Source organism: Chlamydotis macqueenii, chromosome 27, assembly GCF_036417535.1.
Source record: "Chlamydotis macqueenii isolate bChlMac1 chromosome 27, bChlMac1.mat, whole genome shotgun sequence".
Classification (NCBI taxonomy): Eukaryota; Metazoa; Chordata; class Aves; order Otidiformes; family Otididae; genus Chlamydotis; species Chlamydotis macqueenii.
The window spans coordinates 5,823,998-5,848,821 of NC_141582.1; the positions used below are offsets into that span (position 1 = coordinate 5,823,998).

General features: G+C 49.8%; 1 protein-coding gene across 12 annotated transcripts in view; it reads left to right on the forward strand.

The window, feature by feature from the left end:
* Positions 1-6,506: 6,506 nt before the first annotated feature.
* AAK1 (AP2 associated kinase 1) overlaps positions 6,507-24,824 on the forward strand; it is a 79,965-nt gene continuing 61,647 nt past the window's right edge. For 10 of the 12 annotated variants that reach the window (XR_015261220.1, XM_086768027.1, XM_086768013.1 and 7 more), the window contains exons 1-2: positions 6,507-6,626; positions 6,765-7,122. Coding sequence is in view for 10 of the 12 variants with exons in the window: in XM_086768027.1 (XP_086624153.1) it covers positions 6,960-7,122 (163 nt within the window). In the remaining 2 variants the exon portion in view is untranslated. Of the gene's footprint in view, positions 6,627-6,764; positions 7,123-12,486; positions 12,571-12,681; positions 12,784-14,863; positions 15,059-24,824 lie in introns of those variants that run through there. The other 2 variants (XM_086768019.1, XM_086768018.1) reach the window with 2 other exon arrangements.

Consider the following 24,824-nt stretch of genomic DNA (forward strand, 5'->3'; position numbering starts at 1 on the left):
CCATTTCCCCAAAACAGAGGTAGCCTTGGTGTAGAAACCAAGGAAGAGCCAGCCTGGAGCTCTTGTTCTGTTATTTGAGCAAAGCCCGTTAACACAAGGAGCGGAAGGAAGGTGACAAACACACCCCCAGAATGTTCATTTGAGGTGGGAAGACTGAAATATTCCAATTCACAGAAGAAATGAAAGTGTTCTCAGCTCTTCGTTACTGGCCGTAACAGAAACGCTATTTACACAGTCAGTATCACCAGGGGAGCGTGCAGCGCTCCACCACCTCTCAGCAGTTCAGACAGGATTTGACGAAGCCCTGAGCAGTGTACCAGTACCGGTATGCCAGTCAAGGGCTCTCTGGATAGACCTGGGCTGATTGCATGAACGTACGTGTCACAGAAGGCCAAGAGGGAACAGGGGAGCAGAACTGACCTGAGAAAATTCCTCTAACCTGAAGTGCCTTTAAAACAAGGGACCATATAGACATGGTGGTCTACGTGCCTTAGAAAATTAAGGGGAGAGAGCAATGAGCGGCTGTATGCAAAAGCCAGGAGTCAAACTCTTCAATTACAAGATGTTGAAGACAGGAATGCTTGCTTGTTCTACAGGCAGGCACACGAGGAGCTCCTGGATGCTATCACAATTTGTAACAGTGACAACTACACCAGTGTCTTGGGTGCCACTGCACTCTGCGCCTGCCACGCTGCTGTCCCACAGCACATGCTGCGCTGACACTGTCTCAGAACCTCACTCTGCTTCTCTCTCCCAGAGAACCTTAAGGCTGCGCTTGGCCATGAGCCCAGCCTGCTACTTTCTTTTATGAACTGAAGCGATAAACAGCAGGGAAGGCAAACAGTTCTGGGCCATTGGTCGTCTGACAGCTTCGTCAGCGGGCTGTGTTAATGAATGCCATCCAAAGTGGGGCTGCAGCACCTCTGTAGTGGGGTTGTGAAGATGGTCAGGCACTTGTGGGGGGACACGTTTACCTTCAAAAGAGCCCCTCACAGTCATAAAAGCCGTTGCTTGCTCTTGATCATCGTTGCGTTGTCTTACCTCACACTGTTCCGATTGAACTGGAGAGAACAGGTTTGCAGAGCCTAAGGCACAGGCTGCGGCAGGAGCCTTCACACGACCTAGGGTTGTCTGGTCCCAGCAAGCTATTCCCACTGCTCTCTGGGAGAGCATCCGCTGGTGCGGACGCAGCGCAATCCGAATGACGCTGCTTGCCGTGCTATTGCCTATTTACATGAAGGACAGAGACGGGCTAGACCACTGTCATTGCATGCACGTCACAGTTGTACAAATGCCATAATTTTGTCTCAAGTAAACCCCTGCTATCAAGACTAATTAATATCATTTAAGCCCCAGGCCTCAGGGCATGTGCCAGGTCCACAGAGAGATAGTTGGAAACTCCTAATGCCCCTTTGGAAGGTATATATTTTATATATATGTATACAACCTAACCCCTCCTTCCCCAAAGCTGCAGGCTACGAACTGCTACACCACTGCTCCCAGCAGCCTTAAACGCATTATCAAACCTAAATTTCATTTAATAGGCTTAATGAATGTTTACTTCAATTAGCATATATATAGTTCTGAAGAGGAAATGAGTAGCTTTCATTTTTTTTCTTCTTAATTAATATCTGCCTTGATGTAGCTTTATCTTACTTAGCTGCTCTGTAATTTGGCTGTAACCCAGCTCTAGGGGGTGGAAACAGAGCTGTGACTGCCCGGCTAAGGGGGACTCCTAAGGCACACATGTATTCAGTCCTTCGTGGAAATACGACGGAAACGCACTGGCCGATACAGCGCTTGGAGTGGGGAGAACACGCTGAGCATCTCAACATGATGTATCGAGTGCTAGAAGGGAGCTGGGAGCAAAGGATGCCAGCAGCACCGCAAGTAAGCCTGCAAAGAGGATCCAGTCCTACCGCGCCTAAAGATCATGGGGGCAGTAACCAGCTTCACCAGCCACCCCGGGAGCATGAGGCAAAGCAGGGAAGCAAGGCCACAGCCTACCCAGGAAACCGAGTTAGGAATGCTGAGGAACCACGCAACTCACAATGCAAGTCCAGAGCTCACTCAGCAAAGCCAAAACACAGAACCACAGCCAGGACTGCCCTTCAGCTGCCTCAGAGAAAGGCCAAGGCTCCTAAGCCTGCGCTTAAATGAAGGTCATGGCCGAGGAGCAAAGGGTGCTGGGTCCAGGCTCACGTGAGACTGCCTGGGGCAATGAAGGCCTGGGGGTGCACTCAAGAACCCTGACACTTAGAATCATAGAATCACGGACTGGTTTGAGTGGGAAGGGACCGTTAAAGCCCACCCGGTGCCACCCCCCTGCCAGGAGCAGGGACATCTCCAACCAGATCAGGTTGCTCAGAGCCCCGGCCAACCTGGCCTGGAATGTTTCCGGGGATGGGGCATCCACCACCTCTCTGGGCAACCTGGGCCAGTGCTCCACCACCCTCAGCGTAAAAAATTTTTTCCTAATATCCAATCTGAATCCACCTCCCTCTATTTTGAAACCATTATCCCTAATCCTGTCACAGCAGGCCCTGCTGAAGAGTCTCTCCCCACCTTTCCTGCAGCCCCCTTTGGGCACTGGGAGCCGCTCTCAGCTCTCCCTGGAGCCTCCTCTTCTCCAGGCTGAGCAGCCCCAGCTCTCCCAGCCTGGCCTCACAGCAGAGGGGCTCCAGCCCTCTCAGCATCTGCGTGGCCTCCTCTGGACCCTCTCCAACAGCTCCACGTCCTTCTTATGTTTCACTTGAAACACAGCTGATAAATCCCTTCTCCCAGCATACATTTGTAGAGCAAAGTGATGCTTCTTGAGAAACACGGCTCTTTGTGACTTGGTGGCCAATCCTATGGATGTACGCAGCAGCAGTCCAGGCTGCGTGTAGGATTGCATCCAACGTGCGTGAGCCTACAGATGGCAGTCAGCTCAATTATTTCCATGTGTGCCCACTATTTATATATGGAGGCCATTAAGGGAAGATGTTGACCTTTAGCTGTTGCTGATAAGTATGTCTTACGAGGGTGAACAGGAGCACAGGAAGTGGAAACTCTTAGTTTTAAACAGGTAAAATACAGATAGGAGTCTTGGAGTCTTCGTTTTGCTTCTCTGCAGAGCCCTGAACCTCACCAGATTGCTTGCTAGATGAGAGTATGTTTGAGAGCTGGCCTTTTTCTTGGGGGTGATAAAGAAAAGTGGTGGCTTTTCTGGCCTTACTAGTAGTGTTTGTGGGCCTGTGCTACACGCTTAAAATAAATCCTTGGATTCCAGAAAACCATGGGCAGAACCAGAGATGGACAGAATAGTAGCTCTAATTCTCTCTAGCTGGTAGGAAGCTTGACAGAAATTTTTTGCAGTAAATGTGTGGTTAAGGGAGCAGCCTTGTCAAGGTAGAAAAGACTGGATGAGAAGATTTAATTATTACGCCCTGCGTAACCGAGCTCAGAAAGCTGTGCAGGCTTTGTCCTACCTCGTTGCCACGTCTGGAAATGCCCAGGAGAGGTCAGTGTGCCCTCGCCTTTAGGTTAACCGCAGGAAACCTTCCCCAACGTATGTTTTTATTTAGAAAATGCTGAGCTGTCTGGAAAGTTTGATCAAGAGGGATGCAGCTGTATTAATGTGCTTCTTCCTGGGGATTTGAGTGCATTTTCTTAGCAGCATAGGGGAACCAGGGAGGCAATGCGTGGGCAAACAGCTCTGCTGACCGCGTCGTCAGGACTTGAATATTTTTAAGTCTAGCATCAAAGGATTTCAACAGCTGAAATGTGATGTTTAGAACTGGTGGTATGAGTCAGACTGAGGTTTCTGTCTGCAGTGGGACAAACCTGTGAGCACCCTGGGGTTGCTCAGGAGAAGTACTAGAGCGTTTCCGCAGGCAATCACCCAACAGTTTTTTTCACTTAAAGCTTTCACGCTCAGTCTTCTGATCCCTGTGAAGGTCACTGGGATTGCAGCAGCGCAGCCAAGCCTCGTGCCTTCCGGGATGAAGAATATCATCAGTATCTGCAACCGAGGACCGGCCGCTGCTCCTCGAAATGGTCACTGGCAGCGTTTGTGTGTCTGTGGCCAGAACATCAGGGCCCCGTAGTTGTGCATGGGTCTGACGCGCATCTGCGTTATACCTCAGCTCGCCCAGGTACATTTTTTAAAAAGGGCTTCTCAGTGCCTAGCTAAGATGTTTAGCAGTGCATCTGCCAGCTCCCTGCATGGCAGCAGGCTTTATCTTTAGTTGGAAATGAGTCATTTCCCTCTACTGTACAGAGGTGCCCAATTTCCTTGGAAATTGTTCAGTTCTGCAGAGTCGCCAGAAATCACTGATTACTGGACTCTCTTTTTGGACTGGGTGTTTTACCTCAGTCTTAGTAGGTGCCTGGGGATGCTTCGCAGGTTAGTAATTAAAAAAAAAAAATTAGAAAAAAAAATGTATAGAAGTAATGGAGACTTTACCCAATTTGTATTTAATCTGAAGGGCAAGTGAATCTTCTGTATTGACCACCGGCAACTCATCACGGAGCCCCAAACCACAGCCCAGCAAGGTTTAATGAAGATTAAAGCCTGTTAAATGAAAAAGGACTGCTTTTGTGCTTGTGCTAGCCAGCTGAAGTAATTGCAGTTCCAGCCACGTGGGCTTGGGGTTTCTTGTACGTGGCATTTGGAGATGAGGTGTAGATAGGGGCCGCTGTGCAGCACCCTGTCACCCATGGGTGAATGATGGTGACTGAGAAGGACTTTGAGGTCTGCAGGGTGGGCTTGTAGACCCTTACCACAAGAACTGCTGAGAACAAGGATGATGGAACAGCATTAACTGTAATGAAGAGGCACAGCGGCTCAGCAGAAAAGCAACTGTACAGCGATGCACTTCTAGATTTATGTATCCAACATGCTAAATATTATCACCGGCAACTTTATTTGCCTGTTCTGAGAGCCATATGCATCTTAAAAGTCTTCAAACACTGTTGGGAAGGGGGGAAAAATAGGTCTGTTTACAACATGTTGATCCAGTCTTGTTGGCGTTGCTGGAAGCCTGTGCCTAAAAGTGATGTAGGAAAAAGAAAAAGGGCTGTGCGAAGGCTAAACATTTTTGCCATCCCACAGTAACCAGGGCCTGGCTAGCCTACCCGCTTGGGACGGGAGCTTGTCAGCAAGACGTCTGTAGTTATTAGCATCATACAGGAAATAATAGTCCATGGGGGGAAAAGTGGGTGTGCGCTGGTTTCCTCTTCTGCCCCTGTCAGAGGGGAGGAAGGAGAGCGGTGCTGTCATGGAGGCATTCCTCCCTGCTTCTAGGCGTTCTGGATTCTGGGTTGCCGGCTGGGAAGACCAATTTTTTTTTTCCATTTTAATGTTTCCCTTTGCTGTTTGAAATCCCAGCTCTGGCTTTCCCCATTAGTGCATGTGGAAAGGAGAGGAGCTGGCTGACATTGGAGGCTGGAAAGCCCCCTTGTTTCTCAGGAAAAAAAAGGGCTGAAAAAGAACCCAAAGTGCATGTAAAGGAAGTTTTACAAGATTAGAGCTAAACTACTCTAAAGCCTGACCCAAGGGCTTTGTGCTCTTGCTGCAAGCTGCGTGAGGTACTGGGGTGGGGAGGAGGAGAAAGATGAAATTTAGTCGTAAACCTAAGGTGCGGGCTTTACTAAACCACCTGCTAGGCTTAAAGCACTCAGTGAGTTTTGAGGGCTGGGGATATCTCTAGTTTATTTTTAGTTTTATTTGAGGCTGTTGAACCAGGGGCTAGCAGGGCCTGTGCGGAGCTGCGCCTCAGGTCAAGCACAGGATGTCACAGGAAAAGGCTTCTACTGTTATGGCACAAAAACGCCAAGTTTAAGTGCAGTATAAAAATAAAGGTGAAGAGGTGAGGTGCCAGCGCAGGCCGCGGCTCCTCCTGACAGGATTTCTGCGCCCATCCCTCCCGGGCAGGGGAAGAAATGGCGGCCGGAGACCCCATCACCGCCGGCCGAGCCGAGGGGCAGCTCCCGCTGCGGGGTCTCTTCCCACAGCCCCGCCAAAACGTCTCGGCCCCCGCCCGCCCCCTACCTCTCCCAGGCCTGGCGAAGCCGCGCTGCATGCTGGGAGTTGTAGTCCCAGCCGCGGTGCCGCGCTGCCCACTGCCCCCACCGCTCGGTGAGAGGGAACTACCGCTCCCAGGGTGCTGGGCGGCGGGGCCCGCTGCCGCCATTCCACCTTACCCCCCCTCCCCGCCGCAAAAGGAGCACTCGCCCCTCCGCCGCGCTGTGGGGCGGGGGGTGGCGGCCGCGCTCCCGGGTGGCTCGGGCAGCGCGGAGTTGCGGGGGGCACGGAGGGGGTGATCGGCGGGCTCCAGGCCGGCTCCAGGCCGGCTCCAGGCCGGCGCGGGGGGCGGTGCTCCCGCCGGCAGCCGGGACTTCCTGTGACAGCCCATTTCCTGGTCGGATGGGGCCGGCGGGGAGCGGCGGCGGCGGCGGGGTCGGTCCCTGACGGGCTCGGTGGCCGCCGGGAGCTCCGCCAAGCAGCGATGCGGGCCCCGGGCCTTGCCGTCAGGCGGCCCCCGCCGTGACCCGCCGCGGGCAGCCGGTGGGGCTGCGGGCAGGCTCGGCCGGCCCTGGGCAGCGCTGCGGGGTGCATGGAGGCGCCCCCCGCCCGCAGAGAGGTACCGGGAGGGGGGCCCGGTCAGGGGCCCTGGCGGTCAGCGCTCCCCCGAGGGGGCTGCGGCGGGCCCGGGCCGTGCTGCGGGGATAACCGCCTTTCCCCTCCCGTTATCCCCCTCCCCTTCCCTCTGCTTTTGCAGGTGTGAAGCCCGCGGAGGACAGCACGCCCGCTCCGCTTGGCCCCGGAAGGCGGGCGGCCCCGGGTATCCCCCGTCACCGGCCTCGGCCGGGCTGCAGGAGGAACGAGGAGGGGGCTTGGGACCTTAAAAATAATAAAAAAAAACCCCAAAACACAGCATCGCCTACATAACCAGGCGGCTGCTGCCTCCTGAGCAATGAAGAAGTTTTTCGACTCGCGTCGGGAGCAGGGCGGCTCTGGCCCTGGGTCGGGCACCAGCGGCGGCGGCGGCGGCAGCGGCGGCCCGGGCAGCGGGTACATCGGGCGGGTGTTCAGCGTCGGCCGGTACCAGGTGACGGTGGACGAGGTGCTGGCGGAAGGTAAGACCCTGGTGCCTTTTGCAGAGTGCTCTGCCTTTGCTCCTTTTTCCCTCACAGAGCTGGAAAGGGAGGCTTTGGCCTTTCCCGTGCACTCCGCCTCCCTCTCTGTCCCTGATATTCCCTAATATTTCATTGTCCTTGACAGCCTTGCAATCGCGTGGCGTCTGCAAGCTGACATTTCTGCTCTTCCCGTGTGTAAACCCAGTGTGGGTTTGCTGGGTATGTTTTGGTTTTGTGTTTTTTTTTTTTTTTTTTCCAAATGCTTTAGCAATTGAGGGGATTTCAGAAGTTGATCGTTTCCTACCTTCCCTAAAGTGGGAGTTTTTTTAAAAAAACAAATCTCAAATTGTCAGATGTTTTGGTGAAGAACAAGCTGCTGTAAGTAAATAAAGCTCCAACTTTCTTCAGCCAGTTGCCTCCTTTCCTAGCTTAAGCAGGGAGGAATAAAACGTTGGAGTAAATTCTCTCTGGATGTGTCATGCGCATAGGTAGGCTGAGTGGCGCTAGCTGTGAGCTGGGATGAGGGATTTGTGTGAGTTTTTTGCAGGGAAAGCGGTATTCCGAGCTGCTTTTTTTTTTTTTTCAAAATAAAACAATTAAAAAACCTAAAAATAACAGCAGGGATAATAAAGCTCTTTATGTGTGCAGTCCTTGCAGTGCAGCGAGCTGCTGGTGGTATTTTTTAAACTGTAACCAGTACGGCTGCTTTAACGATCACTTTACATTTCATTTGTTTGGGCTGCGAGGAGCCTTCTGAAAGGCTTTGGCTGGTAACCTTAGCCTCGACCTTCAGAGAGCTGTTGGCCTTAGACCTGCTCCTGGTCCATCTGCGCAGCATCCTTTGCAATTTCAGTCAAAACAGAGTTTTGTTTTGATCTTGTAATTGCGAAGGAGAGGGTAGCTGCTGCATGAGAGTTGAGTGGGAGGACCTGTGTTGGCTTTTACAGAAGGAACCCTGAAATGGAAAAGGGACTCTCCGTACTCTGTGTGCCTTCGTGTTTGTAAAAAGTCGCCACAGTGTACGAGAAAATAGATCTGTGGCCGTCTTTGCAACGTGGTTTCTGATATTTTCTGCTGTGTGCTGAGCTGAGAGGAGCACTGAAAACAGTCCTTCAATGACTAACTATAGTGATTTTTTTTTTTTTTTTTTTTGACATTTGCAATACAGCTTTGTTTTGGCTGATATTTCCAAGGCCTTTTGGGCCCTAGGTGCTTAGGAACTGTGAGCTAAACCTGAGAGGCTGTCAGTGTCTTTTTTTTTTTTTTTTTTTAATGCAGGCTGGCCTCATCCTGGTAACATGGGCAAACAGAGACTTTTTTTTGCTGATGAATAATCTGTTGGCAGGTTCTGCCCCGGTGCTGACAGCACCAGGAAGCGAGCCTGTGTGTCACTGGGCTCTTCCTGCTTGGCAGGCCCGAGCTACAGCCGCCAAAGTTGCGAGGTGGTGGTGCGGATTGCGCGGGAGAAGTGCCTCTGTACCTCGCTGTCCTGGAGGAACTGCTACTTTCCCTGTGACTCCTGGTTTCTTGGCTGGCTTCCGGGACGGAGCATGGCCGAGGGTTGGCTACAACTCTTGGATCCACATGTGCGGGCCAAGCGGGGTGCAGCAGGCCTGTAAAATAGATGTTGCCTCATGAGGCAAAGGAAGTTGTTTTGGTGAAACGTGCTGCGCAGATACTTTGTTCATGTTTAAACTCATGGTGTGAGCAATCCAAAACCCCTCTGTGTGGTGGGTGGAGGCTCCAAGGGGACAGGAGCAGGGTGGCTTGTCGTTTTGCAGGTTGTCGCCTTTTGATGGGAGCGGAGGGGTGAAAATGCCATTTCCTTTGTAGGAAAAGTGCGTCATCTGGGGAGTCGCTGTGGGTCAGAAGTGCTGCAGCTTTGCATGCTTCTCGGCCTTTTGGCGTAGCTGCATGTGCTCACCAAGTGCTGGTAAGCAGCGTTTTTTCACTGACTCAGCTGGAGACCTGGGGAGCTCTCTGGCAACTTTGTCCCTGCGCTACTGACGTCTGAATCCTTGGCTGGAAAACTTTTTTTGTATCTGCAGCGGATTTTGGTGGTTCAGCACTGTTGAAAAGGCAACTTGTGAAGTCTTGGCTATTTGTGCTAAAAGGGAAAGTCCCCTGGGAAGCACTTTGTAGGAGGAGGAGTATCCTGTCTGGGAAAGAAACGTTTCTCATCCCCGTTGCTTTAGAAAGGAGAGGAGAGGCCTGTGTTTTGGTGCAGCATGTGAAGCCTAGAAAATAAATGAGATGTAGAAGTGGCTTTTTAAAAGACAGACTCTCTGAAATTATGATGGATGGTGCGGGGGAGACTTGAGCTGCAAGCCTGAGGAACTGGTTGAACTAGAACTTTTGGAATTAAGGTGCTGGGATTTACCTCTACCTGTCAAAGCTGTGGCTGGTCCCCCTCAGTTGTGCTGAGCAGCGCTGCTGAGCGTGGCTGCTCCCTGGCCTGGGGTGGGAGTCCTCAACGCAGGCGACGTGAAGCGTGCCAGATGGCGGATGTCTCCGCATGCGCGCAGTCTCTTGCGTAGGTCCTCCAAAATATCTGCTGCGGTTAGGTACATCCCTCACCCCCGTAAATATAGTTGTGTCTGGATGCGTGCTTTCCTGGGTGGGGAGGGACATTCCTTCCGTTTGGAAGGAAGCAGATGGGAATAACGTGGAAGGAACTTGAATGGTTGGTTGTCTGTGGTGCTCTAATAGGTGAATCAGTGTTTTTTACAAACAGTACGTTGCAACAGATGACTCCTAGTCGAGTCTTTGTAGTTGTCTTGCTATAATCCATGTAATAGCAGGAATAATCTCTGGAAAAATTCCCCTCAAAGTTTGGATGGGGATCAACTGCTGTGGGTTGTCGGCGCTGCTGGCCTCGGAGTTCCGCGAGGCCAGGGTTAGAGTTGGCGGCATCGGCGCAGTGCTCCGGTGTGGACTGCAGGGAGGTTGTTAGGGACTTTAAGGTGACTGGTGTTTCACGGAGCGTGTTTGAGTGTGGGTGAGTCAGGCTCCTTCCTTACTGGTTTGTTTATGGAAAGAAAGCAAAACGGTGTGATCAGACTGGGTGCTGCTTTTTGTTTCTGCCTGTGTGTAGGTGGTGGGGGGGAAGAAGACAGCCCACCGCAAAACCCTTCACTGGAGCTAGGAGGAGGATGGTGTCTCTGTGATGAGGACCAGAGCTGGAGAAACGTTTAGAAGGATGTTGCCAGAAACCAGAAGTTTGCTGAGGAGTGCGTAGGATGCATGTGTGTGGCAGAGTACCGCAAGCCACGTGTACTCCTCTGAGCTACCACAGGCAAGGTGGGGATTGCCCCAGTGTCCAGTTTTCGGGGGCTGTATTTCCTCTTACTCTCTGTACCTGCAATAATGAAAGGGAGTGCTGAGTTGATCCAAGGCGTGCAAGGGCTGACGGGGTGCGTGTTCGAGCTAGGGTTTTGTTGTGGTCTGCTTCTAGCAAAAGAGACAGGCTGTGTTTCTTCAGCTTTTCAAAAGTCGCTTTTTAATTAGTAGTGTTTTTTTCTGAAGGTGCCACTTGCAGTCTTTTTCCCTTAAAATGCGTAAGTTAGGAGATTCAGGTTTAATAATTGTCAGATATTTCACTGAATCTTTTCAGATACGTGCCTCTGTGTGTGCTGCTAGCTAATGTGTATTTCAAAGCATTTAATGGTGGACATCTTACAACGATGCAAAACCAGCTTAAATTTGCCAGCTGTGTTTTACTCCATTTTGAACAAATGGACATTGTGAGAAGGTTTCATCATGGATTTTTTTTTAGCAGACCTGCAGGCCAACACGCGTATGAAGAGTTCAGTAAGGCTGTGAACACACAACCTGACCCCGTGGTTGCGCCCCAGGGGGGAAGGGGGACCCCTGAGCTGCCTAAATGTGTGGCTGGGCTAATTGCAGGGGACTTCTGCTGACCCCTGCCTGGCTTACCCCCAACGCGAGTGTGCCGTACCGTAGGCTGCAGTCACTGGCATCCTGTAAAATTACACCTTAGCTTCTCCTGAAGTAACTTCACTTTAAAACAAACCCCATCAGAGGGAAACTTTGCTGATTTACACGACCCTTGATCCAATTCCAGTCTGGCTGGGTTCAAGACATGGCTTTGAAATGTATTTTGTCTGTTATTGCCTTCTAGCTTCTGCCAAGTGCCGGCCACTAATCAGCTGACCAGTGACATTTGGATTAGGAATTAAACTGTTTCTCCTCTTGGAACGGGACATGCGATGTTAATTTTTTTTCCCCTGTTGCTTTTGCGGTGTACCTCCAGAGGCAGGGCATGTACACTGCGCGCTGCGCTGCTGGGTAGGATATTGGCTCCTTTGGGTTTTAGCAGTCTGGTTTTGCGAGCGCAGAAGCCAGGCAAACTGGTGAAGAATCCCAAGTGAGTTATTGGGTAAATGTCGAGGTATCCCAAGCACTTTGGTGGTTTTAGCCATGTGGATTTTGCTGGGGCAGAATGTGTCCCACGGCCCTAGGGATAATCAGTGGGGAAAGGAAGGTGTTAGTGGATTTAACTGTGGAAGAAGCTGTATAGCCCAGAGACTCGCATCGTCTAGCCTCACTTGTAAGCCGTGTGCGACACGTCAGAGAACGGGTTGGGGATTGTACACGGGGACGGCTGGTTTCTTACCTGGCGGCTGTGTTGGCTGAAAGCATGTTTAATGGCAGTGTTAGTCCAGCGCAGTCGTGGGGGGGTGAGTTTTCATCTTCCCAGAAAGAGCCTTCTGTGTTAAACCAAAACAAAATGTTTTATAATTGAAGCAGTCCTGCAACAGCCTTATGAAGTTGTCAGTTACTTGGTGTAAGAGAGCTTAGTTTTGGGATTCCGTCCAGGGAAAATACAGGGTTTAACTATCCAGCTCGGGTCTCGCAGAAGTCTTGTAGCAGTTATGGATGAATGGGTCGCTAACCTCTGGTTGCGACACCTGCAGTGACGTTTGGATCGAAGGAGAAGATGCACCACCACGATGTTTGTATTGTGTCGTGGGCATTCTCCCCTTTGGACAGGAGCCTGTCAGCGGTTGCGGAGAGCAGGTGGCAGGTTATAAATGTGCTGAAGACAAGCTGGAATCCGCTTCGGGTTTAGCACTTGCTGCCTTCCGAGCTCACCCCTCTGCATTAATCATGGCTGATAGGGGTCAGAGCTGGCGAGGCGCTGCACGCTCGCGTTGAGACTGGAGGCTGCTTGCTTGGAAGGTGACTGGTTTTTTTTCAGTGCAAATAGCGATTTGGACAGACTGAGGCTGTGCCCGTTGGAACAGCAGCTTGCCAGCTGCAGGACTTGCTGCTGCTCCTGTGGAAAGTCACAATCAATTTGCCTCCATTTGTACTGAGTAAGTGTTTACTCGTGTTTCACAGGTGGAAGGAGACAAGAGGTCTCTGAGGAGAAACATGCCACAAGCAAACTTGGTTTACAGAGGAATTCTCTTTCCGTAATGAGAGGTGGCTGAATAAACAAGTTTCCCAGGGAAGGATGCCTTCTTTCTTGGGAGGGAGGAAGCGTGGGATGTCCTTGTTGTGGTACTGCTTTGGAAATGTACCCCCTTAAATCAGGTGCTGGCTGCTGTACCCTTCTGAACGCAGGAACAGTACTGACAGTGATTAGTGAGCACAAGGACAAGATTTGGAAAAGCTGAAGTGAAACACAGTTGCAAGGTAATCAGCTCTTATTTGTGGCTTTTTATCATTACAGAAACTTTCCTTTTCTCCTTTTGTGGTAGGTCCAGGAATTACCGCAGAATTAAACGAAGCTTGTTGTTATCTGCCTACGGTGTGATGCAGCAGCTCTCTACTTTCCTTGTACTGCAGCTCCTCTAACGTGAGGAGCTCTCACTGCCCTGTTGCCAGAGTATCTGAGCCCTGGCACAGCCTGCAGAAACGTCCTTCCATTCCTTCCAGGGCTGCTGGGAAATAATACACCGAGATACGAAGGTGAAGCAATGCAGAGTATGTGTGGCCAAGTCAGGAACTGATCTCTGGCCTCCCAGATTGAGTGCTTTAATTGCAGCCTGTGTTTTCTCTCAAATGCCGCCTCTGTGTGTTTTAAATGGGCGTGCTCTTGGCACACGTGTGATTTGGGCATACGTTTACGCTTGCTCTGTGGCAGAACCCATGCTGACATCAGGACCCCGGGCCATGTGTCACAGGATTGGATTAAAGACTTTTTTTGGAGCAAGATGCTCGTAGCATCTGGTTTGCTTCATGATTTTGCAGAAACAAATTACGTACCGGTGACGGGTGATCTCATAGATTAAAAATAAAAAAAGCCATCAGCAGCTGAGTTCCCGGAGCAGAGATTTTGCATGTACATCCACCCCACGGCTGAGCTGGAAGCTAGCTGGTGCCGTGATGAGGACAGGTAGATCTGATCTCCTTTCGTTCACTGTTAGGAACGTGCTGGTTTTACTTCCTATTTGCTGTTTGTAGGGCTGTCATAGGGAGGTGACTCCAAAATGCGCCTGTGTGAACAGAAAAAAGCAACCTGGCGTGCTGTTCTCAAAGGTGTGAGGGTAAAATACTTCTGAAGCTATCTAAACGCACGGCTGTTATTGAGATGAAATTCTAGCTTGCATCTCCTTTACTTCTGTAAGCTAAATGATGCTTGCAAGCTTGACATGTGCTTTTACTGCGCAGCTCTTACGGCAGCAGTAAAATAAACGTGGAGCTTGTCTCTTGAAGTGCAGAATGCTCCAGGAGAAGCACGATGCCTGGTTCGTGCGGGCTTTGCCTGAACATCAGTTTGTGTTCAAGGTGCCAGAGCAAGCAAGGTGCACCCTTGGTTTGAAGTGATATACCTGCTTTTTGTGACTTTACTGCTGTCCTGGAGTGCGTGTGGAAGCCGTTCAGATGCTGTGGGAGCGTGATGCAAAACTCAGACTTTCCAGATGTTCTAAAATACTTAAAATGAACACAAATAATCAGTGCTGTTGTGAGAGGAGCTCAGAAGACCTATTGCTTCATGGGCCTTCTCTGCACAACCTACCTGCTAAGTCAGTGATACTTCAGTTACCTGTCAGGAGCTGCTGAAGGATTAATTGCTTCTGACTTGTGAAGTGCTTTGGAAATTAAGACCTTCTCTCCAGCTTTTAGCTGCCGCTTTGGAGGAGCGAGCGGGATCGATAGGAAATGCCTGCCTTACGGCTGCAGTGGGTTCACAGGAAGATATTTGTGGCTGCTGTCGACCCTTGGGCTCTGGTCTAACAACTCTCTCCATGACCTTTGGCGAGAAGCATCTAGTACCGGAGGATACGCAAATGTCTGGTGACATGAAGGATACAGTGAAATTCCTAAAGAAAATATCCTTTTGAGTTGGGAGAAAGCTCTGCGAAAGCACATGTGTACTTGTGTGCTGACACACCTCCCTTTCTTTTTTAGCTAGATGTTGCAGCACCTCTTGTTAGGCAGGCGTACGCGTGGCGTGCGGAGAGTGGGTGAATAGCAAGGGATAATCAGCCCTCTGGCATTCAGCACAAATGGGCGGGAGACGCTGGCTGGAGGGAAGGGGCTGTGCCATGTCTCTGTGGGGAGGGAGCTGGGGTAAGGGCAGGAGATAAGCGAGGATGGCTCTGGGGCTGGGATGGGAAAGTTCTCTCTTCGTAGGATCCCGGTTGCTTTGACTGGAGTTCTGCAAATGTCCCGTTAGGGAGCCTGTGTGCTTGAGAGGTCATCCGACGTGTCTGTGGCTTGGTTCCCCCTCGCGGTCCGGGTGGTTTCAGCAGGATGCTGGTGACCGTGTTGGGGAGCAGGTGATGTGGACGCTAGCTGATGTGTGCTGAGTATTCCCTGGGAATTTCAGCAGCCGCTGCCTGTGATGTTGAGTGTGTCCCAGCTTAAGCTCTTCGGTGGCTGCGTATTCCTTACAGCCCTTTTACCAGTCAGTGAATGGCTTGTAAGGAAGATGACACAAGAAGCCAGCTCCAGTTGCCAACTGGTAAGATCATGCTGGTTCTTATGTTCTTTTTTTTTTTTTATGGTTATGTTTGTAAGGAAGTTAAAAAAAATGCATCGCAGAGCGCTGTGTGGGTTGTGGGGTGGCAAAGGGTGAAGGAGGGACGGTGTGGCGGAGGGGAAGGGAAGGGGCAGTACAGACTTGGCTCAGACTGCCCTGGGGTGCCGTGAGTGCACGTTTCTCCGGAAAAATTCTGCTGAAAGGCAGAGCCTTTCTTTTGGCCTTTACCTATTGCTTTTGAGTTAGAAGATGGATACGTGAGCATGAGTTTACCCTTCTGTTTCTTTCTGTACCCCTCTAACAGCTGTAGTTTGGACTATTGTGCTCTCCCTTCAGCGAACCCCCGTGTACTGGGCGTCGTACAACCTGTGGCCTTGTGCACGGTTGTTCCCCTTCCCCTCTCTGCGAAGCAGGCGTACAGATGGTGGAAGAAAGGCTTAGCAAATTATTTTACAAATGAGAAACTGAAGCCCGTGAAGATGCAGCGATTTGATAAGGGCTATGTAGGAAAGCAGTGAGGAAGCCGCGTGTTAAATGCAAATGTAACTCCTTGCCTGGTGTTCTAACCACGGTGTCATTAATATTCACGTCACCATAGTATCAAGGAACTTTTACCGGGGACCAGAGCCCTGTGTCACATCATGCAAACACAGAACAAAGACTGTCCGTGCTCCTGGGAGATGCCTGGCTACCCTTGCCTGTGCCTGCTGGGGCTCAGCGTTTGCGTTTGGTACCAAAATACGCTCGAGTGCTGCCGCCTTAGGAGGCGTGTTCAGAAAGACGCGGCACTAGGTGCAAGAGCTGTAATCCCACAACTGATCGCGCCATGATAGTTAACACACGGTATGTTCTAAGGGTCTGATGTTGTTCAGAGACCACAGGAAATACACAAACTCAACCTTGCGCACACAGGGTTCAGCAGAACACGTGACAGGATTAAACGTATTGGATTTTTTTTTAAAATTAAAATTATGCTATTTTTGGAGCGGGACGGATGGTGGTTTTATACCTCTTGCTTTTGTTTTAAACTTAACAACATAAGAAGCAGTCACCTCGTACCTTTGAAGCTTTTTCCGCTGCTGAGCGGACTAGAAATGCATATGTTGATGTATTATGTGTAAGTTGGGATTCTCCAGCAGCTGTGTAAGTTCGTTTGAGCTGATGAATTAAATCCCTAATAATTATGGGGCTTGTGAGTAGCAGTCACAAGATTGCAGGTTCGGAACCCCCTCAGCCTTTTCCTGTTTCTGGGCATCTGACAAGTGAACAGGCAGGCGTATGCCTATTTGTATCTCTCCCCTTCCTCACCTGTGTATATGTGTAAAAACTCAAAGTCCTGCTTCGTGTAGAGCTGATATTTATTTATTTTTATTTTTCCCTGTGCTGAATGATGGCTCTGTGTGCTCCTGACTGTACCTAGTGATTTGAATTCCCTGAGAGCTGCCTGGTGGGATAGTGGACACCTCTCTCCGTGCTTGGCATGTACTGAAGAGTTGAAAAGTTCATTGCTGTCTTCGGGGTTTGATTAGCATCTCCTCTCCTGGAGGAATATTACGTACCCCTGAAGTTGTGTTTTCCTGCTACTCAGTGAGATGGCACTTCTGTGGCTCAAGAGGATATGGGAGTCGTGAAAAGGTTGAAATCTGGATTCCTGGCTTTAAGCAGAAGAAACTTGTTTGACACAAACGCCCATTCGCTGTTGTGAAGCTCTTACAGTATCGTGTTAGCTGTAAGCTTTGCCTAGGAATTGTGTGTAAGGGTTTCTCCTGTGTTTTTCATGCTGCTTTGCTCACCAAGGATGTCTGGGTGCTGCCATAGTGATCAAAATTCCTAAATGTCTGACTTGCCTGTTGCCATGAGCTCTCTGTGGATCCTTACAGAACTGCTTCCCAAATGGAGTTTGCTGTTGCCGTGGCACTTGAGGGCTCCAGTACCTTACCGCTCTGGCTGCCCCTTACAAGCAAGTCCAGTTAAAAACCAGTCCCAGCCCTGACCAGCTTAGTCTTGCTTTCTCCTCCCTCCCCATCCCCATCAGTTTTGGTTTTCTCTCCTCTTCTGTGGTGTGATTCACTGCTTCCTTGCCTTTCCAGTGAGGCTTTTCAGCTGCATGCAGTTGCTGCAGTTTCTTGCTGGCCTTGCAGTTCCAGTCGTGTTCGCTCGAACACAGCCGTGCTCTGCAGCATGTTTATGCCATTGCTAATTTCACTTGGAGATGAATGAGCTCTCAGATGCTATTAGCAGCTGCTTGGAATAATAGCAGCTGAAATGTGCTTTTTAGAGGGCTGACTGATAACTAAACAATTATTTTTTTTTTTTTTTTTAGCTGTGAGTTACTCATGACCCATTAATTTTTATTTTTTTTTAGTCTTACAGTGGAAGTTTGAGGACTAAAATTGTCACAATAGAGAGGGACTGAGCCTGCTTTGCCAAGTAATCTACTTGGAGGCGGTGTATCTTGCTGCGCAGTGATAAAACACTACTCCACCAGCTTTGGGTTTCTAAGTCTGCCTGTCAGGGAGGAATCGAGTGGATGTACAAGACTGTAAAGCGGAGCACATGCCTGGCAAACCGACCCACGTGAACGTCTAACCGCGCTTCCCGCTGTGAAGGCCAGTACGGTTCCAGAGCCGTTAGTGAGCTGCTGTTTGTTTTGGAATTGCTGTCACAAATACTGTGAGACTTTAATACCCCGAAATTAAGGTGTCCAGGCTGCGTTCTGACCCTCTTCTTGGAGGATGGGTAGTGCAACCAACTATTGCTGCCCTTGGACTGGAGCTTTTGAAAGGGGGATGCAGCGTTAATGCGCAGGATGAATCTTGCCCACTGATTATTTTAGGCTTCTTATATGCTGTTGCACGGCAGAGATTAATTTCCTTCACCCCCCACTTCCTTTTTTCTCCCCTCCTTTGTCTGCTGTTTTGTGATTTCCAGCTCCCTTTTTTGACTTTCTCTGTGGAACTGGCTGGGGGTTGAAGGAGTATTGTCGGGGGGACAACAGTGGCTTTTACAGATGTGTGGCGAGATGGTCCTGAGAAATGCAAAGAAATGAAGCTAAACAGGTTTAAATCAGAGCTATCAAAGTAAAACCCAGAGAAGTGGGGAAGAGACAGTCAAGCTTTTTCCATGTCATCAAATACGGTGAAAATGCCTGTGACTGTACAAATATTTTGTGGCTGTTTGCAGTTGAGAGTGTCGTGGCTAATAATCTAAATGTTCCCCCAAAAAATCCGCAACAATCCGTAGCCAACCAGGCTTGCTTTCCTAAAGACGGGGCAGGTAAAGGCCGTGCTTCTGTTCTGTGCTGGGTGGCGTTTCCAATTGTATTATTTTGCACAATTTAGGCGCTCGTGGCCGCGGCTGCCACGCTAACATTAACCATGACGTCCTGCCTATTTAAAAAGCACCCAGAAGAAGGTGGAGCCTGTAAATCTAAATCTGTCTTGTCATGGCCTAGATATTGCAGCAATGACACTAAGCAAAGGCCCTGTAATTATGATGGTAATATTGGATAATCACATTAGGATTCTCAGCTACGGTAAATCTGCGTCGGGCTGACTGCGTCCCTGCTTCGCTTTCGCAGAGAATCTGACCCGCAAGCTCTGTGGGAGCTCGGGCCTTTGTTTTACCTGGGGAGAAGTCGTTTGCGCTGTTGGATCTGCTAGATGATCAATCCAAGTTTGTCTGGTGGTGTTTAAAGACTAGAGCAGTGCTACAGCTGGGGCTGGGAGAGCTTTCTTGTGTTGGCAGTGAGAGGAGTTTCTAAAAAGCGGGGCTTTAACTGCACACCTTGCGGGTTTTTTCAGTGTGGGATGCCGATCTTTGCCTTGATGGTGTGTGTTGTCTAATGGATGCCCATGAGGTAACTTTGTAGCTATTTTTTTTTTTCTTTTCTTTCCCCCCTCCCACTAAATCTGTTGTGCAGCAGTTGCGTTTTGTACCCGGCACAAAGCTGAGGCAGGTGCCGGGCTTTCTGTGCCCGCTGAACTTGCTCAGCGTGAAGCTGCCTCACAGATTGTTGCTGGCCAGTGGTGGAGGCTCCTCTTTTTTTTAAGCCAATCGAAGATGCAAACCGTATTGCTCATACGTGCAAATTTACTTTGTGGAGACCAAATTCTTTCCAGCTCAAATGTGAGCTGCGTGGAGAATGAGTTGCTGCTTCAAACGGTTATCGGTGGTGGAAGAGCGCGGAGCCTTGTGCCTAAACCTTGACGCCTCTGGAGCTGTAGGGCTGCACGTGTCATTCTCTGTGCCACAGGCTGGCGGTGTGAAACAGAGGACCGAGTGTGAGTTTGACCGGCTCCGTACCTGTTGTGTACAGCCCTTGTGTGCTTTGCAAGGAGGGAAGGTGGGTTCGTGATTTTATGGAGCTGCTGCCCAGCAGTTAGAATATTTTTCAAGAGTTAGTCCTGTGCCGGGAGGATGCTCTCCCTGGATAGCCTGACACACAGCCTGTGTCCACGTTCCCTGTGTATTTTCTTTAGTTAAAAAAACACTAGAAATACTTATAAAATGAGAAGCTGCCTTTCCTGTAAGTCCAGTTTAATTTGGAGCTCTCTTGACTTTTTGCTGTTGTGTCGCTGTTACAATCTTCCTTTGAGTATGGTCACCATTAAATTCCTGGCCTTGTTGCAAATACACCTGCTTAGCTCGTTTTCCACCTGCTCAGTATCTCATCTGGGGCGATGCAGGTTTCAGCTGATTCTCCTGATATTTGTGCCTGTTTCAGGTTCCTGTCTGGAAATACTGGGTGTCCTTTATGCCTTATCTAGGTGCTGTCTACTTTCCCCACAGTTCTGAAGCTCTGATTTGCTCCTGCAGCCACTTAAAATGCTCAGAACGTGGATGAAATTTGAGTGACTGTGACCGTTGCTCCTTACGCAGACGAAGCTCTTCCAGCTGGAGTTAGTGGTTTGCTTTTTTTCCTGTGCCCTCAAGATAACTCGTAAATGTTCAGACTATTTAATTGGCGGTTGCTGTTTCAAGATCTGATCTGATAAGTTTCCCAGAGCAGTTCTATCTCCACTCCAGTATGAAGCCTTTTAACGTGTTTAGGCGCAGTGGAAGCAGCTCAAAGGCACAGACTGACCCCAACTGAAAGTTTAATAAACCAGCCAGAACCTCCGCTGATTTTTGGTTTGTTGTAATGGTGTTTATCTCCCTGTACAGGTGAATGTGGTGAGGTGAGACGCTGGCCTGTTCTGGACAGAAGGTTTTCAGGTAGAAAGTCTCTGCTGAGAGTAGACATGTTTAGTTTAGTGTTGTTATCTGCTTTTCTCAACTGCAGAGCCTGTTGGCAGGAAATAGGGGGATTTGTTTTGTTCTTGTTCCGAACTGGACCCTGTGGTTTATAACACACGTGTACAGACACACAAACACAGGTGCCGCTTGGAGTCAGAGGAGCTTGGGTGTGGTGAGACCAGGAGACCCGTGTTCAGCCTTCCTGGTTCTGCGGGGACGGCTCCTTGTTCTGTTGTCCGTGCAGCGTGTCCTGTCTCACCCCTGCGTCCTCACAGCCGCCTTCAGAAAGCCCTTCGGGTTGCGCTTATCGCTGTGGGTGTCTGTGCGAGCTGTTCTGTCTCAGCTGGTGGCTGAGCACACCGCGTCGCTCCTTTGTGCTTGGGCTTGCAAGCTGGTGACACAGCTTAGCCTAGGTCAAGAAAATCCTAATTTTGTAGCCTGGGTTGTGGGAAACAAACACCAACTAGGTCCACGTGCTCCTGGGACATGATGCGAGCCTGTGTCTCTAGGACAGGCTATGTCTGCTGTGCGTGCAACTTGAGGGTGAAAAGCCTTTGCTTATATGGATATAAAATAACATGTAAGTACCCTAGTGTAAGCGGGGGAGTGTGGAATTGTGTGGGAAAGTGAGTCATAGGCATGGATTAAATCCCAAACCCCCGGTGTCGTGGTGAACAACGCTCCAACATGTAGTAATAAAACAACAAACTGCAAACACAAAGGAGAACGTCAGCGCGACCACCGTTGCTTCCAGTGTGTTTAGTCGTCTTGTGCCTGGTGGCGTGGAACGGACGCTCTGGATGGCGTACCTCCAGCGGGGCAGCGGCTGGCGGTAGTGTAGCTAGACTGGTGTGTAGGAGAGGGATCCGGGGTTGAAATCAGGTCAGTGGAGAGTTCGGTGAGACTTCCTGATGGTGAGGGTGATGACACCCCAGGAATAAACTGCTCGGGAGCACGTGGGGAATGTGTAAGCAGAGTAGTTAAAGGCAGACGTGTCGGGAGTGACCTCGGGCATCGTCAGTCCTCTGAGCGAGGCTGAGTCAGGTGAAACCCTGCGCCAGACAGAGAGGCGGTGACACGGGGCCGCGCTTTTTCAGCGAGACAGCCCTGTGTTGCTTAACGTCATGCTGTTGCCATTCGGAGAGGGTGAAGTGAGGCTGAAGAAAGCCGCCTCCTCTCCGTTAATCCCGTCATCCTCAACCTACCTGCATTCGACTCCACTGGGCCAAGAACAAAATCCTCTTTTTCATGCAGACTGTGTGCGATGGTCGTAAAGCTGTAAAGCCACCATGGGGGGGAGAGAGAAGTGTGAAGGCCCAAAGCGCTCGTGTTTTTGGATGCTGCTTAGATGGAGATGGCCAGGAAAAAGGAAGAAAATACTGGAGGCCTCGCTAGTGATCCTGCGTTTATCTGTTTATCTGGGCCTTTGCTCAGGGAAAACTGAAGTGCCCCTTTGCCTGCAGGCTTTGTAGTAGCAGATTACCTCCAACTGCCCCCCAAAAAAGCAGGGGGTGTAGGAAATGCCGTTTGATTGTATCGGTGATTCGTCTTTCACCAGACCAAAGCTTGTGAGTAACAGGTCTACTGTTTGCTTTTAAGACTGGATTCTTGGCAACAGTCAGGGCCCTTGGTGGTACCTGGCAGTACTGGGAAGCCTCTACTCTCTCTTCCTGTGAGCTGCTGCAGTTTGAGGGGTCTCTTCTGGACTTTCCCTGGTTGGACACCTGAAGGTGCCCTTCCAGCAGAAATTTGCTTTCTGGAGACAGCCTGCAGAGCTCGTGTCTGCAAAGCAGAGCTCGGGGACGTGAGCTGTGCGAGCAGGGCTGCTGCTGTAGGTACTCTGCTGTCACACTGACCCATGTGTTCTTTGGTCAGGTTCTTCATTTCTTGCCTTTTTTGTTAATCACAGGTTTTCCTACCCTAGTAGCGTCCTCTTTAAGGCCATGACTTCAAGAACAGAAGATTTATTTGCACATTGCTTGTGTTTCTGGCAGTCTCAATCTCAAGGAAGCGGGAGCAGAGACGACATTCCAGGTTGAATGCGGTAAACCATACATTGCACCAGTGTCGTCTTTACTTCCTTTGATATAGCTGTGGTCTCCATGTTGCAGCCCTAAGGCAGAGTCTGCCTCATTACTGGGACTTATTAATTAAACCTTGAGCTGCTTTAAAAACAAATATTGAGGCAGTTGTTGTATTTCTCTTTAAAGCTGTTACTGCTGACATCCCTGTCTAAATGTAAGGGTGTTGTAGATGCTTCGTAAAGCAGAACAAACCACGTACAGTGATCCTGACCATTCCGATTCCTTGTTACATATCAACGCAGAACACTTCACAGTACTGATCCCGATTTGTGGGCGCATTTGGTAATTTTTTATAATATTGGAACAGAAAACTTATTTTGGGGGTGAAATATCCTGCCCTGGAAACAAAGAGCTCAGGAGTGATGGAGAAATTGCATCAAAAGAGGGAAAAATGGGATTTGAAATAGTACTGCTGCAGTAATAGCCTCCTGCTGGGCAATGGGAGAGTGGAATAAAAGACAGCAGGAAGAATATATTGGTACAGGTTACTACCGACAAAAATAGCACCGTGATCCTCGTGCCCGTCACAGTAGACTAGTGGAACTGTAATTAAAATAAAAAGCCTATACAAAAATTAACCAGCAAATACTTGTCTGCGTGGGGGGTAACACGAGATCATCACACGCGAGATGCGGTCAGTAAGTTGCTGTTGCCCTTCGCTTTCCTTCCTGTACTGCCGCGTTCCTGGGACCGAGTGTGGTGGGCTGGGCAGGCCTCCTTTGACAGCGGCACTCGTGTTGTCGCACGGGAACGCGTCTAGCAGCAGTGCAAAGTTTTTCTGAAGGTCTCTGCGGCTCAGCCGCCCCAGTGTGGTCTGAAGAGAGAATCTCAGGGCACCTTGGTGTTTTTTCCCTCTTCTACAGATGAGTCGCTTGCCCACCTTCATCCTTGGTTTATAGGTGGGGGGAGCTGAGGCTGGGTTGTTCTCCCACCTTCGTTGCAAGCCGGCCCTGAGAGCTGTAGGAGAGAAGCCCCTGGCACAGCTGAGTGCTTTTCCCTGATCTGCTTGCAGAGCTTGATCCTAACATTAGCTGAACTTGGCCGTTGTCTAAAACAATTTCAGATGATTGCGTTGCTTAGCTTTGCCCAAAGAGTTTTCCTTGGCGTGTTTTCATGGTGGGGAAGGGTGACTCCAAAGCCGAGGTTTGCTGAAGCCATCTCCGTCCCTGGAAAAGATGCCCCAATACTTTGATGCTTCGTTATCAAAAATGACTATTGTGTGTACACAACTAGGGGAAAACTTTTTTTGTTGTTAAATGACTGCATGATATGCCAGGTAGAGAGGTGTCGGAGGAGCAGGATGGTTTTCTCAGTGCAGCAGCAGAGAGAAGATGCTTCTGGTGTGGCCAAGTGATGATGTCCAGTGACGGGTACTGTGCACTGTCTGCGTGTCAGCTGGCCGTGGCCACGGCCATGGGAAAAATAAGTGCTGGGAGCTGTGTTTTAGTAAAGCTTTGGGAGTGACGAGCTGCAGACGCTCCGTGCAAGGGAGTCGGTATGGTTTTCCTGTAACTGGGTCGCAACATCCTGACTGAGGAGGAAAAAGATAAAGAAAATGGAATGAGCCTGCCCCTTGTACTTAGGAAAGTAAATGCGAAGGAAGTTCTTCTGGCTTGCGAGATAAGGCAAGAGATGACATAATTCTTGATGGACAAGAATCGATAAGTATTTGGATTGTGCAAATGAGGAGTGGCTTTTGTGCCTGGTTCAGCAAAGCACTTAATTTTAAGTGCCTGCTAGTACAACCAGAGCTGAAAATGCCTTGCTGGCTGTCCCTGGAGGCTGAATATTCCTAGGACGCTTGTTGAGGACGCATGACAAGCACTTGGCTGTTCCCTCAGCTTCAGCACTAAGGCACGGTGGGCTGTCTTGCACGCAGAGCTTGGAGGTGGATGAGATAAAGCAAAACCACGAAAAGCTGGAAACAATTCAGTGGAAAACCACATGTGTTGTTTGTCCAGTGCAGAAAAGAATTTCACCCCTGAGTAATAAAGTTTTTAGTGGCATCCAGATGGTTTATCAGGAACTAGGGTAATTCCAGATATTGTTAATTTGTTTGTAGAAGGGTGATGGAGAAAATCCAAAATGAAGCGGTGATTTTTTTTTTATTATTTTTAATTTTTTTTTTTAAAGTGGGAATTGATGGTTGGCTCTTCCAAGCCCAGTGGCTTGACTAACTTAACTAAAGAGGGGCGATTCCTCCTCCTCGAGCTTTGCTGCTTTTGGGTTGCCCAGCATGGCCTTGGAAAGATGAGGGGTGTGATCCAAGACAAAACTGGAAGATGTTTGCAGAGGGAAGATGCATCCGTGTGGCGGAGATGTTTTTGTAGCTGCTGTTGCAGAGCTCAAATGTGCATCATGCTGCACGTCCCGCTCGCTCCTGTGCAAACAGCATTTAGCATCTCTGGGAGCTCCTTTCGGTGTGG